Source organism: Aulonocara stuartgranti (assembly GCF_965226115.1).
Source record: "Aulonocara stuartgranti genome assembly, chromosome: 4".
Lineage (NCBI taxonomy): Eukaryota > Metazoa > Chordata > Actinopteri > Cichliformes > Cichlidae > Aulonocara > Aulonocara stuartgranti.
The window spans coordinates 27663456-27683225 of record NC_138942.1 but is presented as its reverse complement, the minus strand read 5'-3'; the positions used below and the strand labels follow the sequence as shown (position 1 = coordinate 27683225).

The following is a 19770-nucleotide window of genomic DNA, read 5'->3' as shown; positions in this document are numbered from 1 at the left end:
GACGTCATTTGGTGGAGTTTTGTCGTTAATTTTCTGGCACTTTCTCTGTTTGATCCTTCCAACGCCTACTTCCCTTTCTCATCTGCCATCCCACCCCCCTCCTCCATCATCTTAATTCTCTCCCCTTCACCGTCTGCTTCCTCTTCCTCCTCCACCCTCTTGGCTCCCTTCCTCTTCTCCCTCTTCCAGTCCTCCAGCTCTTCTCAGGAGCGACTGCACCAGCTGCCCTTCCAGCCCACCATGGATGAGCTCCACTTCTTATCCAAGCACTTTGGCAGCACAGAGAGCATCATGGATGACGATGGGGGCCGCTGCTCTCCCCACATGCGCCCTCGCTCCCGCAGCCTCAGGTTAGACACAGCAGCGGCGCTCATGAAATTAAACAGCAGCGTCTGCTGCCCAGCGCACTGTCCTCTTTTCAGAGGCACTACTTAAAAGCAGATTTGCCGGGTCACCAGTGGTTGATCTTACTGCTTTTATGTAACATCTTTGTTTTTATCGTTAAAGAGGCCTTTAACCAATAAAAAAATATTTTAGCTTATATAGGATCACAAGTCAGAATATTTTTAATTGGACATAAAATCCATGCAGAAAACATCAGTTTTAGGCTCATGACCTGTTATAATTTTTATGTAAAAAGTGATCTTTTGTTGGATAGTTTAAAAAAATTAAGCTTTTTGGATGAAGTATACAAATGATAATCCTACTGGAGTAGATTAATAATGCATAGGTTATATAATCACAATATACTCAAAGTAAATAAAGTAAGTAAAAGTACTTCTGTGTCAAATTACACTTTTCAGAATTTGATACATGACAGTAACGGATGATAATTATGATTTATTAACGTGTAGATCTCATTATTGTTGGAGCTGGGGATTTAAGTACTTTTAAATGGATTTATAATAATCCAATAATCCTGATAATCCAAAACTTTAAGATAAATAGTACGGAGTTCAGAGTACAATACTTGCATCCAAAATACATAAAAAGAAAGCAGCATGACACGGAAGTACGAGTACATTAAACCTCAGTAAAGTCATCAAGTAAATACGTATATAAACCAGTACTGTCTTTTAGTATTGATTAGGTATTAGAGTATTGAAATGCCAACAGTTTATGGGCAAAACACCTCTATAAAAAAACAAAATGTCAGTAATGTCTTAGTTAACTTTTCATGTATAGTCAACACAAATAATTTTGAAAACTATGATTGAATTTTGTCTTTTGGTGTGAATAATTACTTTAGTTCCAATCACTCCCTTTTATTGAAAACTATCTACTGTTTTTTTCATTTTACAGTGCGTCTTGAAGCCTATTTTAAATGTATTTCAGATATGTCGATTATAGCATTGATCTCATTATATAACAGTTTTCAGCCCTTGCTTTGGAAAAGCTGAATTTTTTCCCCTGTATCCCTCTGCAGCCCAGGACGCTCCTCCTCCTGCTACGATAACGAGATAGTCATGATGAACCACGTGTACAAAGAGCGTTTTCCAAAGGTTAGACACGCACACACACACACTAACACAACATACACACAGAGACTTGCAAAGAGCCTTCACGATAACATCATATTCTGTTTAAATGCACACAATAGTAAACTTTTGGAGCCTTTTCGGTGCTCAGTTACTAATTAAAAACAGTCAAAGCTCTGCAGTTTGAGATTAAACATTATCAGAGATCTGTGTATGCAAATGTTTTATATCCTGCATCCAAGAAACTGGGAAAGAACCGTAACCATGTGGGCTGCTAAACCATAGCAAACAAGATTATGAGAACGTGCCAAGCTCCATTCACCCCGTCAGTGTGAATATTACGTTTATTCAGTGCATGTAAAAATACCGCTCCAGTTATGAACACTGAAATAAAGCCGGTCGGTGAGGTCGGTATCAGAAGGAAAGAAGCTGAAAGCTTTGACAGTGATAAAAATCAAACCATAGGAAATTGAGCATTATAGTTTAGAGTTCATCTGCGGTAAAAGCTCTTTGGGCTTGTTCTCACACAAGTGAAATGAAAAAAAGAAAAAGACATTGTGCTGAAGTCTGACTAAATCAGCAGAGCCACGCTGTCTGAATCGCAAATGAAACGGCTTCCTGAACTTTCTCTCGCATAAATCCGACCAAGCTAAGAAAATAAATCTTTTCCTAAACCTAATCTCCTCTGCTGTCTTCTTACGCCACCTTGTCCCCCACCAGGCCACGGCTCAGATGGAGGGGAGGCTGGCTGAGTTCATCCAGGCTTACTTGCCTGAAAGTGTTCTTCCGCTGGCCGATGGAGTCCTCAGCTTCATCCACCATCAGATAGCAGAGCTGGCCAGAGACTGCCTGGCCAAAGCTCGCGAAGGCCTCATCACCTCTGTGTACTTCTTCGAGCTACAGGAGAATCTGGAAAAGCTGCTTCATGATGTGAGTTTTTGGCAATCGCCATCTTGTTTTTTTGAAACTGGACGTCCCTGGGTTTGACCGAGAAACCGAGGAACGCTGCGCACTCATAAGTAGCAACTTGCCAGTCACATTGTAGCCACACACTAAATCATTTCCTACTAAATAGGACCATAATTTACAAAATGAACATCATGCTGGATTTAATAAGACTTGAAGTTGGAGATTAAGACCACAAATTCATCAAGAAAGTATTTACTAAGGCCCATTTTCTTTACTCAATGGGACTTCTTTTTGCAACCAGACAACTTAACTGCTCCTCTTCACTGGAAAAGGTTTAAGGCACAGTTTACCCCAGCTCCACTGAATTTTAGCATCTTTTATCTATTATATAAAGCATGTGTTGTATTCTTAGTACAGTGGCTTTGTCATAAATAGGAACAGATTCAAAGGTGACAGCCAGTAGCTTTTTTGGGATCGTGTGGATGACGGTACATTTAAAATGACTTTATAGAGGAAAAAAATACCAGTGCTGTTCTCTGAGAGTGGTCAGTAATGGTGAACATCATAGAGAAATCAAGGGGGGGACAGAGACTTAGAGATGTACTGTATGGTAAACTGAATCTAGACTGCTTAGAACTGAAGATGATGCTTGCATATATGCAGTATTGGGCAAGTTACTTTGAAAAAGTAATTAATTATAGTTACTAGTTACTTCATCAAAAAAGTAATTGAGTTAGTAACTGAGTTACAATATTCTAAAAGTAATTAATTACTTGAAAAGTAACTATTGCATTACTTAAAAAAACCTCTGGGGTCCAGGGTATAATTGCCCATTTTTAACTACTTTTGATTTTCCCTCCACATTTTACCTTTAAAAACTATTTACTTTGCCTTGTTTGGTATCATCCTTTTCAGCACAACCTCACGTGTCTGAATTTACAGTTATGTTTTCATTTTGACATACTGTATTAACACAACTGATCTCAAATCAGACAAAAAACATAAAATCAGTAGAAAAAGTATATTTTTACTGTAACAACCACAAACATGTTTAATGAATCACATTTCACAACTTTAAATGCAAATATAAATTGTCAATTTTAAAATCATATGCACAAGTTTTGCAAACAACAAGTTATTTGCAGCCATTTACCTTTTACCTTGATTTTTTAAATAACCATTTCAAACTATTTACAGAACAATCAGCTGTTCTGCATTCAATAAGATGCCACACAATTTTATTTGTGCCACTCCAAAAAAATAATTCCTGTCCACTATAAAGGAGAAAATCACAGCCTGATACCTGCAGGTCTGACAGCAGCAGGTGTATCACTCCTTGTTACTTTGTCATCTTGAAGTGGTCATGTGATTGGCTTACCACGACTACTTTATTCTTCCTCGGTCAAACAGCAGCGCTCATGCGATTGTTTTGCCCCCTTAGCTCCAGGTGTTGTGCTAGACAGTGATCGTGATTACCGTCTGCGGGAGCGCGCGCAGCTGCTTAAAGCTGTAGCGTCCAGATTACTCACAGTTACTTCCATGCAACTGATATAAGATGCAGTAAGCTGAACACAGCTTCAACCGTCTGTTTGTTGAAAAATAGTAACTGTAACGGCGTTGTAACGATAGGAATAGTAATCAGTTGGATTACTCGATACTGAAAAAACGCCGTTATTCCCATCACTGCATATACGGGTATCACCCTATCAATTACAAGCAAACATGCAGCTTCCATGTGTTTTTTTCCTAGAGGAAACAGATTAGCAAGATTACTGATTAGCATCACACCCCAGTAAGATTTACGAATGTAAAGTGTAAAACATGTGAACTGTGTGGTCGGATCCATCATTCCTGTCACAATCATCAAACACCTGGGTGAGCTTTTGTAAAGAGCAATATCAAAGAGTGACCAATGGGGACATTTTGGAGAAAGGCTGAGCGGTGGTGCCGTATCCACTTCTTCGAATATATCCATGAATTGTGTGGCTCACAACTGAGCTCCTTTAAGTTTCTCTTATTTGGCCTTCATCAACCTGATTCTTAGCCACAACAGGCAGCTGTTTCCAGCTAAAATGGTTGCCAAACCCAGTGTGATGTACCAAATAACATGCCACACCAAGTAACAGACTGAGTGCTGAACATAGTGGAGACTCCTCATAAAAGAGGCACTGTGATGTCACCCAAGTGTTTGAACAGTCTGTATTTTAAATCCTCAAGCAGAGCAGTTTCACTGTTGCCATATGGAAAGTGTGCAGGTCATATATGACTGTAAATCAAGAGAATGCGCTCTGATATGGGACATAAGACATAAGGTACATCTGCACTAAAGCAAAGCCTGCTTTATTGTTCTTCTAGACATTAAAGAGGTCTCAAATTTACAAAAGAAACTACATGCTGTGCTTAATATGACTCGAAACTAGGGACCAAAACCACGAACTCTACAGGATGATGTTTACTGAGGTCATTAAATCAAATGAGCTGCAAGTTCCTTTCCTCGTATATTTCTATGCTAGTGGACTTCCTTTCTGCAGCCAGATTAGTTGCCCCCTGCTGTTCATTAGAAAGAATGCAAGCCTGAAAACAGCCATTTCTATGAAATTAAATAAAAATATAAAAATTAGACTTTTTTCATTTATATTTGTATTAAACAGTTTCTTTTTCCATAGAATGCCTTTTTTTCAACAAAAGTATTCAAATAGTGAGCAGGAGAGAAAGGTGAAGCAGATGAACTGCATAAAGATTAATTTGTAGATACGCTTTGTGAGTAAACATCAATAAAACAGATCATGAGCAGATCAGGTACAGGTGATGGGGATATGCGAAGCTTTGCAAGATTTGTGATTAAGTGATTCACCTCAGGTCTTTTTAATTAGATTCAAACACACAAAGCCTTTGGCGAGAGCCAAATTGGAGGCTAATTGTGCATGTGATTTGCCAGAGAAGATAACAGGTATCTGCGAATTTCATAGAGCCCATCTTTACAGCTTGATTAGATTGCTGTGATTACCCTGGGTTGCCTGGATTAGGTTTGATTGGATCAGCTTTTTGATTATGTACCTTCGTGCCTCCGTCTGTCTTTTGACTGACAGATTTTCTCTGTCTTGTGTGCATGTTTTATTGTTGTCAGATGTCACTTTTTGCAAATGTTAAAAATGCTGATGCATATCTGTCTTTCTGCCTCTCTGTGTGTCTGTACGTCAGGCATTTGAGCGCTCGGAGAGCTCCGAGGTAATCTTTGTCACGGAGTTGGTGAAAAAGCTTCTGATCATCATCGCCAGACCTGCAAGGCTTTTGGAGTGTCTGGTAGGATCACACTCACACTTATCAGTATTTACCCACCCATCGACTGCTGCGATGATCACAATCCTCCTCCAGCCCCATGATTCATCACAGAACTTCTCACAGCTCCTGTGACTCGAGGCAAATTGCTTTATTTTTAAAAAGCAATCATCAGCGCAAAAACATATTTGTAGCCCCTTATGAGCATTTTAACAGTCTGATTTTATACACAGCAGGAATGTGAAATGAAAACAAGCAAACCAGTCTAAGACTTGGTCCAGTCTGTCTGGATGGCAGAGACATTTGCATTTAGATTAAATTTGCCTTCCCAGAGTACGGCTAATACCAGGCAGTAGCCCCCTGCTGCTCGGCTGCCTTCCAGCCTGCCTCAAACATACCGTGACCACGTTGTCGTTTAAAGTTGAAGGATGTCTGTGTGTGTGTGTGTGTGTGTGTGTGTGTGTGTGTGATATGGTTTTTGTCTATGGAGCCTGCTGTGACTTGGTGTTTCGTAACAGGATATCAGTTGTGCATCCCTGCATGAGTCATGCCAAGCTGACGTGGTTCTTGATTGTGAGAGACAGCTCAGACGGTGACGTGGAGAATTGATTCATTGGGCTTGTTCCAGTCTCTCCTGGCGAGCACGCCTAATTGAAAATTAAATTATTCTTTACGTCAAACTAGTTTATCTGAAATCATAACTGTAAAAATAAGCCGAATTTAAAATCCTTCTCTTCACATGCAAAGTCCCGAGTGATCATATTTTAGAGCGTGTGTGCTTTGTGGAATGGGAGGCAGATTCTTCCGCTGTAAGGCACCTCTCCTCAGGAACCAGCTCCCAGTTTAAGTTCAGGAGACAAACACATCCTCTCTGCTTTTAAGACTCATAACTTTTTGATAAGACTTGTAGTTAAAGCAAGATTAGGTGATATTAGTGGTTTTGCTACAGGCTTACGCTACAGAGCACTAAACTCCCTCTTTTTTACTCACAATGCATTTCTATGCCACTACAGCTTGTCATGAACTTTTTCTTTCTCTTTTTTCTCCCATAGTTTTGCCGCATTTCTTGTTTGTCAGCTCTTCTTTTTTGTCTTTTCTTTAAAGATTCTCAGCTGAGAATCATTAAAGCGATGATTAGAACTTCCAGTCAATGAATTAATTAAAACAGATTAATGTGAATTTCAAAATCTTATCTGGTTTTCATATGAACCTATTTTCAGTGACATCGGCTTCAATGCCATGAAATTAACTAGGCTTCGAATTTTTTTCTTTCACTCTTATTTGCCAGATTTTTCAAGTAACCTATATTTGACAACAGCTTAATAAAAGTGGAAATTCTGTTTTTAGTGTGCCACAAAAATATTTTTACCGGCCCCCATATGGCGCCCTCTATAATAAAAAATTCTGGAGGCGCCCCTGCTTTTCTTTTCCTTCACACCCCCTCCCCTACCCCCACCACCTACAAGTCACACCTAATGGCCACTACACAACCTAAAGCACTTTGAAACTACTGTTTGTTGTGAATTGGCATCATATTGATCTTCTCTGTTTATGCACAGCAGATTCTCAAATGTGACACGTGGTATTAACTTTTGCAAGGAAGACGAGCTGATGCTTCTTTTCCCTGCCCCGTTCTGACCACCACCATCAGTTCCTCAGTAGCAGCACAGACTACAAAAACAAATCCTGGGCTGATCCAGAGGCAGTCATTCATGAAATGACTTGGATATTTTATTAAATTCACAACCAAATGCCAGGATAACTCAAAGGAAAATTAAATCACCACAAATCACTCTAATTTAATGTAGCTGATTGAATAATTATTGGATGAGCTCCAAAACTTTATACCTGATGACATCAGCTACTCAGGTTTTATTGTTGTTCTCTGCAGGAGTTTAACCCCGAGGAGTTTTACCATCTGCTGGAGGCAGCTGAGGACCACGCCAAAGAGGGTCATCTGATGAAAACAGATATCCCTCGTTACATCATTGGCCAGCTGGGGCTTACTCGAGACCCGATTGAAGGTGGGTAGAGGAACTTTAAACAATTAACAGGTTTAAACAGGGCCTATTATGGACATTTATGAATTTATAGTTTTATCCTTAGTTTTATCACAATTCCAAATTATTCTTATTTATATCATGCTGGGCCTTGCTGTAGCCACTCATATCATATGATGCCTGATACAAGACATTTTAGCTTGTCTCCAGTGAGGCCTGTCCCACAGTTTGGGAACCACTGCATTAAGCCAGCTTTCTTGGTATTGGCTCTTTCTCATAAACAGAAGGTTTAAATAACAGATGTGTGGCACTTCTGGAGTCTCACATATACCAGTCTGTAATCTGAGCTTGCATAACTACTGGCATGTTTATTATAAGCTCAATAAGAGCCCTTTTATATGACATAAATAAAGGAAAGCAAAACAGTCTCCTTATTAGAAAATAAAATGACTACCAGATTTTTTTGATCAAACATGTGTTTGTCATCAGATATGGTTTACTTGGAAAGTTATGACAGCGAGGGACCAGTGACACCTGAAACAGATGACTCCACAGAGGTGAGATCCAAAATGTTCCCCAGTCTGGTCGTTTCTGCTGGCTGAACGTGGCTGAAAGGTTGTTGAAAATGTTTTCATCTGCTGATGACTTGGCAAACAGGCTTGTGTCCATTCAATTAGCTCATTTGCACTGAGGCTGTTGAACCCAGATCCACCCCTTCCTTGAATCACATGGCCTCCAAATTAGGATAAGCAGACAAAAAACTATAATAAAAAACAGGAAGGAGGACATAGGAAATGCCTGGAGCAGGTTCTGCTTATCTGTGCAGACAATATAAATGCAAAGACTAATTTAACAGGTGACAAAAATGATATAGAACGTGCTTTCTATCCTCCCACTGGATGATATTTAATCTTTGCATTGTGATCTTTGATCCACAGGGTAAGATGAGAGCAATGAAACCACCAGGAGAAGCAGACTTCCAGACCATCAAGCTGATAAGTAACGGAGCATATGGGTGAGCAGAGCTTTTCTCCCTCACATATGTGCTTTTTTTCCCTTTACAAGCATCTCTATAGCCAGTGAAAATAAAATGGTCAAACTGCATGCCTCTCTGGCTGTGTCTGCATGTGAACCAGCGCTGTTTACCTGGTGCGGCATCTGGAGACACGGCAGCGATTTGCCATGAAGAAGATTAACAAGCAGAACCTGATACTGAGGAACCAAATCCAGCAGGCCTTCGTAGAAAGAGACATTCTCACCTTTGCAGAGAATCCCTTTGTCGTCTCCATGTTCTGCTCCTTTGAAACACGTCGGCACCTCTGCATGGTCATGGAGTACGTAGAAGGTGAGGACAGGTCTACATGTGCAAAACAAAAAGTAACCCAATCAGTGACAGTCGTTTTACTCAGACAAGTTTACAGTCTGTCTAGCTAATATTTTAGCAACATTTTACATTATAGTATTTAAAACTAGAAAATGCATTTTCTGAAGAAACTGCTGTGTGAATGCTGCTAGCTGAATGTTTTGAGCTGAAATGAAATAATTGCTGAATGTTAAGTTAAAAATGTTGAATGAGATGAAAAATGCAGAATTTGTCACGTGAAAACAAAAGTGTAGAACGGTTGAAAACTGACGTTCACACAGAATAAGAAGTTGAAAAGTAGCTGAACATGTTTAAAATATAAATTAGAAAAAGCTAAGTAATTACAAAAGAAAATTTAGAGTCAGAAAGCATCTGAAGTAATATTAAAAGTTCATATTCTTTTAATCACTGAATGACTGAAATGCGATCCCTCTATTTGGATCCACACAGTTTAAAAAGTTTACATCTCTGAGCTTCAGAAGACACGCTGTTGGAAAGAGAACAACAATGGCTACATTTTGAGGGTAAAATGATAGCTGTAGAGCAAACGCTGTTGACACAGCAGCAGTTAAAACAGAAGTTTTTAAGATTAATCTTGGCAGAGTGACAGACAGAGCTCATTTAAGGATGCAGGTGTGAGCCTGGCTGCTATAGTGACTCCAGCCAGTGGCACCAGAACAGAAAAGTGACTCTCAAACAAATGCTTCCAAAGACAAAACTACAAGTTGTATTGACAGAATTCCTTCACCGTGAGCGGCAGCAATGTCGAGTCTACACAATTCTCAGTTTTCATGCCTGTGGAGTTTATTATATGGACGTGGTAACAGTGTAAAGACAGCCTGTACTTCTGACTTTTAGACAAATTTTGGGAGCCAACTCTACTCTTCTATGGAAGAGTTTGATGTAGGAGGCTGTGCATTGGTGACATTTATGAAAGAACCATACCATCTATTACAATAATAATAACATTGAATGAAAGAGGGCAACAATGGCTACGTTTTGAGGGTAAAATGATGGCTGTAGACCAAAAGATAGCGTACAAAAAACGTACGGAAGATGAAAAGTAGAAGAACAATACTGTGGATGCTTAATCAGCATTAATCCAGCTATGGAGCACATATGTTTTCTAAGCCAGCGGTCCCCAACCTTTTTTGTGCCACGGACCGGTTTATGCCCGACAATATTTTCACGGACCGGCCTTTAAGGTGTCGCGGATAAATACAACAAAATAAAACTAGTACTGGTACCGAAAAAAAGAAAATTTATTCATAACACACGTGAAAAGACCCAGGAAAACCGAGTAAACGATAACAAAATAACGCTGAAAACCGATAAAAACTATACATTTCACACCTGAGCCTTAACTCTCGCGGCCCGGTACCAAACGACTCACGGACCGGTACCGGTCCGAGGCCTGGGGGTTGGGGACCGCTGTTCTAAGCTGTTAACTGGTTAGTGAGCTAAATGTTCCTGTTTGTATACACCATAACCTAAATCCCACCGTATATTGACTGAACTGAATATCATGACACATTTCCTTAAATGTAAACTCAGTGTGCTTCCCAAAGTGGCACAGTTATCATGTGCAGGCTTGTGGAAATGGTTTTGAGTCTGTTTTTGAGACACAGTAGTAATTGATCTGAGGTCAGCAGGCAGCTTGTTCCAAATAATAGGACCAGAGTAACTGAAGCGCTCTCAGCAGATTTAGATCTGATTCTGGGAACAAGTGAAGGATCAGCACCTGCTGACCTGAGAGGTCTCATTGGGTTATAGACACTGAGAGCTTTTTGAAGAAGTAAGGATTTCATTTATTTATAATCCTCTATTGGAGACTCGTTTGATGCTTCTGTTTAACTAATGTCATTATTATTACTAAATATTAGTGATAAAAGGCTTTAACAAGACGCTCTTAGAAAGATGTAGCACATTTTGGGGTCAACTTGAAAGAAAGGAAGATGTGAAATGTAGGTCGGTGAGGTCAGAGGTCAAAGGTGACATGATATTTTGTAACATTTCCTAAATGTTCCCAATACAATACAAAGGCAGCAGCAAACTTATGAAAGTTTGACCTTATTTGACCTTGAAGAAGAGGTCAGAGGTCCAGTGTAGGTTCCCTGTGTGCCTGTATGTTGTCAATACAAACAATCACAATAAGAAGCATAGTTTTAAATAACTATATAGCATTACTATGTGTGCTTGTCAGCCTAAATAGGAGTCTAGCACAAAAGCCACCAGGAGCCAATCATTGTAACTGGTGAGTACCCGGGACACTAATCAAATATTGAATTGTGTTGGCAGGTGGGGACTGTGCCACCCTGCTAAAGAACATCGGGGCTCTGCCCGTGGAAATGGCACGCATGTACTTTGCAGAGACAGTCCTAGCGCTGGAGTACTTACACAACTATGGCATTGTGCACCGTGACCTCAAACCTGACAAGTAAGATGGAGCTAGTTTCTGTCACACAGGGGCAAAGAGAGCAAGCGCCAATTATTTGCTAAGATGTACAGTGGGGCAAAAAAGTATTTAGTCAGCCACCGATTGTGCAAGTTCCCCCACCTAAAATGATGACAGAGGTCAGTAATTTGCACCAGAGGTACACTTCAACTGTGAGAGACAGAATGTGAAAAAAAAAAAATCCATGAATCCACATGGTAGGATTTGTAAAGAATTTATTCGTAAATCAGGGTGGAAAATAAGTATTTGGTCAATAACAAAAATACAACTCAATACTTTGTAACATAACCTTTGTTGGCAATAACAGAGGTCAAACGTTTACTATAGGTCTTTACCAGGTTTGCACACACAGTAGCTGGTATTTTGGCCCATTCCTCCATGCAGATCTTCTCGAGAGCAGTGATGTTTTGGAGCTGTCGCTGAGCAACACGGACTTTCAACTCCCGCCACAGATTTTCTATGGGGTTGAGGTCTGGAGACTGGCTAGGCCACTCCAGGACTTTCAAATGCTTCTTACGGAGCCACTCCTTTGTTGCCCGGGCGGTGTGTTGTGGATCATTGTCATATTGGAAGACCCAGCCTCATTTCATCTTCAAAGTTCTCACTGATGGAAGGAGGTTTTGGCTCAAAATCTCACGATACATGGCCCCATTCATTCTGTCCTTAACACGGATCAGTCGTCCTGTCCCCTTGGCAGAAAAACAGCCCCATAGCATGATGTTTCCACCCCCATGCTTCACAGTAGGTATGGTGTTCTTGGGATGCAACTCAGTATTCTTCGTCCTCCAAACACGACGAGTTGAGTTTATACCAAAAAGTTCTACTTTGGTTTCATCTGACCACATGACATTCTCCCAATCCTCTGCTGTATCATCCATGTGCTCTCTGGCAAACTTCAGATGGGCCTGGACATGCACTGGCTTCAGCAGCGGAACACGTCTGGCACTGCGGGATTTGATTCCCTGCCGTTGTAGTGTGTTACTGATGGTGACCTTTGTTACTTTGGTCCCAGCTCTCTGCAGGTCATTCACCAGGTCCCCCCGTGTGGTTCTGGGATCTTTGCTCACCGTTCTCATGATCATTTTGACCCCACGGGATGAGATCTTGCGTGGAGCCCCAGATCGAGGTTGATTATCAGTGGTCTTGTATGTCTTCCATTTTCTGATGATTGCTCCCACAGTTGATTTTTTCACACCAAGCTGCTTGCCTATTGTAGATTCACTCTTCCCAGTCTGGTGCAGGTCTACAATACTTTTCCTGGTGTCCTTCGAAAGCTCTTTGGTCTTGGCCATGGCGGAGTTTGGAGTCTGACTGTTTGAGGCTGTGGACAGGTGTCTTTTATACAGATGATGAGTTCAAACAGGTGCCATTCATACAGGTAACGAGTGGGGGACAGAAAAGCTTCTTACAGAAGACGTTACAGGTCTGTGAGAGCCAGAGATTTTCCTTGTTTGAGGTGACCAAATACTTATTTTCCACCCTGATTTACGAATCAATTCTTTACAAATCCTACCATGTGAATTCATGGATTTTTTTTTCACATTCTGTCTCTCACAGTTGAAGTGTACCTCTGGTGCAAATTACTGACCTCTGTCATCATTTTAAGTGGGGGAACTTGCACAATCGGTGGCTGACTAAATACTTTTTTGCCCCACTGTATAAATAAGGTTTAGACTGCTCAAATGTAACTTTTGTCTTTCTGTTCTCAGCCTCCTAATTACCTCAATGGGCCACATCAAACTGACTGACTTTGGCCTGTCGAAGATGGGTCTGATGAGCCTGACCACCAACTTGTATGAAGGACACATAGAGAAGGATACTCGAGAATTTTTGGATAAACAGGTATGACCAAAGCGAAGTCAGATACACAGCCATTTACTCAGATCTTAATTTGTTTAAATAAAGTCTGACAAAACATCTGAATTTTACAAATTAATAAAACTCTCTGCTATATTAAAACTAAGTATCGAGCGAATGTGAGTCAATTTAAATTAATTGTACTGTACACATCAGGACAACTGTGTGTGTGTGTGTTTTATTTTATCAGCATTAAAGTGTAGACTACAGTATGATCCAAGCAAAGTTTCACCATCAAATTTCCTTTGAATGCTACATTTCCATTGTGTGGCAGGTGTATCTGACAAATATGGCACAGTTGGCACAACAGTAGACCAGCCTTTCCTTGGTTATAATAATTTCTCTTTCAGGAAAGGCTTATATTTCCAGGGCTTTTATTCAGCACTCGCTTTGAATTTAAGCCTCATTATTTCATGTGCATTCATCACGTCGACCACATATGTGTTAGGATTCAGTGCATGCCCATCTGCACATGAAAAAACACCCACCGGGGCTTTCATCTTGTCTTGGCATCTTTGAGGTGATGGCTTGGCTAAGCATAAATATGCATGCTCCCCACATGCTGTGTGTTTCCCGCTCTGTGACGACTGTAGGAGCGACTGTACGGTTGTAAATAATGAATACACGATTCAGTTAGATGTGAAAGAAATGTTATTAGCAGCAAAAATGCACACGCCTGTAAGGATGAGTGGGTCCCAAGTAATTCACAAAAATCGGAGGTCATAAAATTTAAGAAACGACCGATTGCTGCTTTACTTTAAGGTGTGCGGAACTCCAGAGTATATCGCCCCAGAGGTTATTCTTCGTCAGGGTTATGGAAAGCCAGTGGACTGGTGGGCGATGGGCATCATCCTGTATGAGTTCCTGGTGGGCTGCGTGCCTTTTTTTGGAGACACTCCAGAGGAGCTGTTTGGACAGGTCATTACAGGTGAGAGATCAAAGTATCTCAGTAGAAATAGCATCATTGGACACCGACCGCAGCTGATAAGTAAAACAAACTGTTAGTCATGTACCATCCACCATAATCTCTCTCTCTCTCTGTCGGCTTGTTTCTGGTAGATAACATAGTGTGGCCAGAAGGAGATGAGGCTCTTCCTGTTGATGCCCAGCACCTGATCTCCTCTCTTCTGCAGACAAATCCGCTGGTTCGATTGGGCACAGGTCAGTCTCCTACAGCAGAGCTTCTGGCTTCTCCAGGATTCAGATGAAATCGTGTAGTGATTCCTCACCACCTGAAGTTATTTTCTATGTGCATTCATTTAAATTTGAATCAGACTTGACGCAGATTTATGCATCACAGATATTTTATGGTTCCAATATTTTTGCACTATTCTAACCATATTTGTTTACTCTCAGCTGTGGTAATAATTGATTTTTCCGCTCAGACCTCTCTGCTAGTTTTCATTCACTCTTTAGTCCAGTGTATGGTGTAATGCTTACATGTGGAAATGATGTAGGCTCACCAGCCACTTCATTTGGTACACCTGTTCAACTCCCACTTAAAACATCTAATCAGCCAATCACATGGCAGCAACTTAGTGCATTTAGGCATATAGACATGGTTAAGGTAACCTGCTTAAGTTCAAACTGAGCAAACTGAACATCTCTATGGTTTACAGCAAATGCTCTAAAAAGAGAAAATATCCAATGAGCAGCAGTTCTCTGGGTGAAAATGTCTTGCTGATGTCAGAGGAGAATGGCCAGACTGTTTTGAGCTGATAGGAAGGAAAAGGTAACTCAAATTTTTACAATCAAGATATACAGAAAAGCATATCTGAATGGACAACATGTCGAACCACCAGCAGCCAAGACCACACCGGGTGTCACTCATGTCAGCTTAATAACAGGAAACTGATGACTGGAACAGGAAACCGGACAATAGAAGATTTGAAAAAACGTTGCCTGATGTAATGAGTCTCGATTTCTACTGCACAATGAGATGGTGGGATCAGAATTTGGCATAAACAGCATGAAAGCATGTACCCATCCTGCCTTTTACCAACAATTCAGGCTGGTTATGGTGTTTCTTGGCCCACTAGAGACACTATTTTAAAACAGTGCTAATTGAGCATTGTTTAAAATCCTCAGCCTACCTATTGCTGCTGACCATGTCCATCCCTTTATAACCACAGTCTACCCTTCACCAGTCATCTTCTGATGGCTGCTTCGAGCAGGATAACAGACCATGTCACAAACTTCAAATCATCTCAAATTAGTTTCTTGAAGTTGACAATGAGTTCAGTGTAACCACATGGCTTCCTCAGTCACCAGATCTTAATCCAACAGAGCCCTTTTTGGATGTGGTGGAACAGAAAGTCTAAAAATCTGCAGCAACTGTGTTATGCTGTCATGTGAACATGGAGAAAAATCTCCAAGGGATGTTTCCACCACCTTGTTGAATCTATGTCACAATAAATTAAGGCGGTTCAGAAGGCCAAAGGAGTCCAATTCAGTACTAGCAAGGTGTTGCTAATAAAGTGGCATGTATATTTATTTACATTTGAAGATACACTTGGGAACCTTCCCTGAACAATTCTGTAGCAGTGTGCTTGAATAGTTTGCTTCTATCCCACTGCACACTTTCTGAGCTACTTTTGTTTTACATCTCGTTCTCCTTTGATTTTTAGCTGCAACATTATTCTGCAAAGATTAAGATTAACTTTTCTGAGAAAATGCACAAATTTGAATGATTCCTGATGTATTTGAATCCTAAAATAGAAATGCCGCAGCCTGATGTGAAATCTTGCAGTCTTCTGTGGTCCACTCAAACTTTTAGTCACAGTTCCAGTTGGCCCACCAAACTGAGATTTTTTGTGTTTTCTTCTTTGTGTTTTCACAGTCTCATTGTGGTTTCCTGATGATTTCATTGTTTAGGCTGACTTCCTGTTAACAGCTTTCCTTTATACCATCTAATAAACCTTACTGTACTGGTCTGTTTTCTCAGCAGTGAAACAAGACACTGTATATGCTTTTGTCTCTATCCAGGACTTTTATTTGTAGTTCAGTTGTTTTTTTGTGGGGTTTTTTACTGTGCTGTATTAGTACTTTCATCTAAGAAATGCATATGAATACTTCTTCCACCACTGCACATCCCTCTTGGGTACACCTAACCCTGACTGGGGCTCGCTGACCTAGAACAATAACTGTCATCGTGCGCGCTGGCTTACGGGTTCAGTTTACCCAAATAAGTCAGCTTCATTCAGGGTAGAAATGCCTCCACATGCTTGAGGGCTGCTATTACTACCTGTCTGTCATCGCGCTCCCTCATTCTCTCTTTTTACATCCACCTCCTTTCCTTTGCTCTGCCCCGAAGGTGGTGCTTTTGAAGTGAAGCAGCACTCATTCTTCACTGAGGTGGACTGGAACAGCCTGCTGAGACAGAAGGCAGAGTTCATCCCTCATCTAGAGTCAGAGGAAGACACCAGTTATTTCGACAGTAAGTTCCCCTTTGGGAATGAAGGAATGGTATTGAAGAGAATGAATTCCAGCACAGATCCTTTAAACCTTAGGAATTTCTTATTCTTGGAAACAGGTCAAGGTCTTTAACTCTCCCATGTAAATGTTAGCATAAAGCACATTCAGTCAGCAGTGGCTGACTGAATGTACATTACTTCTCACCCCCAGCTCGTTCAGAGCGCTATCACCACGTGCATTCATACGATGAAGACGATACCAATGACGACGAGCCCGTGGAGATTCATCGCTTCTCGTCGTGTTCCCCTCGCTTCAGTAAGGTCAGGACCTAAACTTTTATTTTTCTGTCAGCGTTTATTCATCAGTCTACATTCAAATCAATCAAAAGAACCCAAATATTTACTGTTATGCTGCACCGATGTGAAGGTATACAGCAGTATGGAGCATCTGTCTCAGCTGGAGCATAAACCCCATGGCGTGACTCTACGGGAGCACAAGGTCCCCAGGGAGGATCGCTTAGCCAAGAGAGAAAGCCTGGGAAGTGTCACCCTTCGAGATAAGAGCTGGAGGACTGGCTCACCGGAGATGTGAGTAAAAGCACAGTTAATAAAAAAAGTGCTATCTGTGTTTCCGTTTGTTTTTGATCTTCTACCTGGGTTCATTGGCATTGAAAGTTTATTTCAGAATATAATTGTCTTTGGTTTTCAGGAAGCGTTTATCCTGCTCAGAGTCCTCCTTCACTGAGAGTGATTCCAGCCCTCCGTCTGGGGCACGGAGGCGCTTCTCTGCTCTTATGGATTCTTACCGATTGGCCTCCCCTCTGGAGTTGGACTCTGAGCTGCCTGTCCCGGGCAGACAACCTCCAGTGAAGGCCTGGGGAACGTCTCTGGAAGGAGCCATGAGTACCATCTCTTCTCAAGGCGACCTGAGGGCATTCCTTAAAGAAAGTAATGGCTTTGCAGCTGCCGGTAAGAAAAATGAGGAACCATCTCATGACTTGAACAATTTCATTTGTCACCCCAAAACATGAAAACATATATTTCCTATCACCTTTCATGTCTCTGCCTTATTACAGACAAACTGTTGAGACCTGCTGATGCATCACTGCCCCTGCCAAGCAGTGCTACCATTCTGGGGCTCCCAGACCCACAGGGGACTTGTGGGGCCACCACAGACCTGGTGCTGCGAAGAGTTCGCCACCAGCAGCTCTCGGAAGGAGAAAAACGCAGCTCAAGACCAGGAACTAAAGTTATCAAATCTGCCTCTGCCACTGCTCTGTCTGTCATCATTCCAGCAGGTAAAGGCATTTCTTTTACTGCATTAACAAAGACATTTTAAAAAATAGTGTTTAGAAATGAATCTTTTGTGCTTTCTCTCCTCAGTGGAACAACACGGTGCATCCCCTCTGGCGAGCCCCATGTCGCCCCGCTCCCTCTCGTCCAACCCTTCCTCTCGTGACTCATCCCCCAGCCGAGGCTACTCCCCGATGGTCAACATCCTGCATTCTCCCATTACCATCCACCGCTCTGGGAAGAAGTACGGCTTCACCCTCCGAGCTATCAGAGTCTACATGGGAGACAGCGATGTTTACAGCGTGCATCACATGGTCTGGGTGAGAGAGCAATTCAAACAGGATGCAGAAATCTTGATTTCTCCCTTTAAAGCAATGCAGAAACAAATGTGATTATTACTATTTATTCGCATAGCGCCTTTAATGTGATTCTGCAGAACAGCCCATGCAGAGTACCATACAGTATCTGAAGGTAACTGGGCTAATATACTTAGTAGTCAAATCTGTGATGTTTTTTTGTTCCAATCACAGCATGTGGAAGATGGAGGTCCGGCTCAGGAGGCTGGACTTAGTGCTGGTGACCTCATCACTCATGTAAATGGAGAGTCAGTCCACGGTTTGGTCCATACAGAGGTAGTGGAGCTGATCCTGAAGGTAGGAGAGATCTATCCATCTAAAATAAAAACAATTTAAAAAACATCTATCTATATATTTATGTACTAATATAAATCATATAATTGTGCATCGACTGCAGAGTGGGAACAAGGTGACTATTACAACAACTCCTTTTGAAAACACCTCCATCAAAGTGGGTCCTGCCCGCAAGTCCAGCTATAAATGCAAGATGGCACGACGCATCAAGAGGACCGGAGCCAAGGACGGACAAGAGTGCGTCACTGCAGCATTCCAAGAAAACGTATCCCTCTGTCATTTAGATGATTTCACTCTAGTCATTCGGCTTTTTGTTCATCTTTCAGTAAGAAGCGCAGCTCCCTGTTCAGGAAAATTACCAAGCAGTCCAACCTGCTCCACACCAGCCGGAGCCTCTCGTCTTTAAATCGCTCCCTGTCGTCTGGAGACAGTCTCCCGGGCTCCCCCACCCACAGCCTCTCTGCCCGCTCGCCCACTCAGAGTTATCGTGGCGCTCTTGAATCCCCGCACCTGGGTTAGTATTTAAGGCGACCAGCACGTGTGCCTGTTATAATCTCGTTTAAAAGCAAAAAACAATTGGGGAGTAATGCGATGGAGGAAGATGCGTGTAATGTCTTGCCTGTGGAGTCCAGTGGGGAAGACTAAACATTAATCATTTCTCTATTAGTTATTGGGGAAGGAAATACTTTGAGTGTTTTTTGTTACTAACACTATATTTAGTTTAATTCATTTTTTGTGCTAGTTCACTAAAGCAGTTTCCTAATAATAATGAATTACAGTGGTCAAGTTAGAAGTAATGAATTCATTAACTAGCCTTTAAGCATCATTCTGAAACAGGATGTTTCTAATTTTAGAAATACCGCACAAATGACTAAAGGCTTAAAATACGCACTGAAGGACATATCTGGTCAAAAATGACTCCAATATTCACTGTGATATATAATCACAGTGTTACTGGAGGGCAGGGTAATGCCATAAAAGCATCTGGTAAGACATAATGTTTCTAAGATTAGGGCTGAGTACAATAATGTCATTTTATTTGAATTTAGAAGCAGGAAATTAGAGGTTGTGCA

At 41.3% G+C, this 19770-nt stretch overlaps 1 protein-coding gene across 3 annotated transcripts in view; it reads left to right on the top strand.

The window, feature by feature from the left end:
• Positions 1-19770, top strand: part of LOC309705290 (microtubule-associated serine/threonine-protein kinase 1-like) — a 54431-nt gene that overhangs the window by 29779 nt on the left and 4882 nt on the right. For all 3 annotated transcript variants that reach the window (XM_082531011.1, XM_082531010.1, XM_082531012.1), the window contains 21 exons: positions 190-350; positions 1427-1502; positions 2199-2408; positions 5589-5690; positions 7558-7690; positions 8156-8223; positions 8605-8681; positions 8803-9011; positions 11328-11466; positions 13194-13326; positions 14104-14269; positions 14401-14502; positions 16655-16777; positions 16966-17075; positions 17182-17342; positions 17464-17723; positions 17831-18052; positions 18138-18367; positions 18578-18700; positions 18801-18934; positions 19024-19211. In XM_082531011.1, the coding sequence (XP_082387137.1) occupies positions 190-350; positions 1427-1502; positions 2199-2408; positions 5589-5690; positions 7558-7690; positions 8156-8223; positions 8605-8681; positions 8803-9011; positions 11328-11466; positions 13194-13326; positions 14104-14269; positions 14401-14502; positions 16655-16777; positions 16966-17075; positions 17182-17342; positions 17464-17723; positions 17831-18052; positions 18138-18367; positions 18578-18700; positions 18801-18934; positions 19024-19211 (3127 nt within the window). The remainder of the gene's footprint in view (positions 1-189; positions 351-1426; positions 1503-2198; positions 2409-5588; positions 5691-7557; positions 7691-8155; positions 8224-8604; positions 8682-8802; positions 9012-11327; positions 11467-13193; positions 13327-14103; positions 14270-14400; positions 14503-16654; positions 16778-16965; positions 17076-17181; positions 17343-17463; positions 17724-17830; positions 18053-18137; positions 18368-18577; positions 18701-18800; positions 18935-19023; positions 19212-19770) is intronic.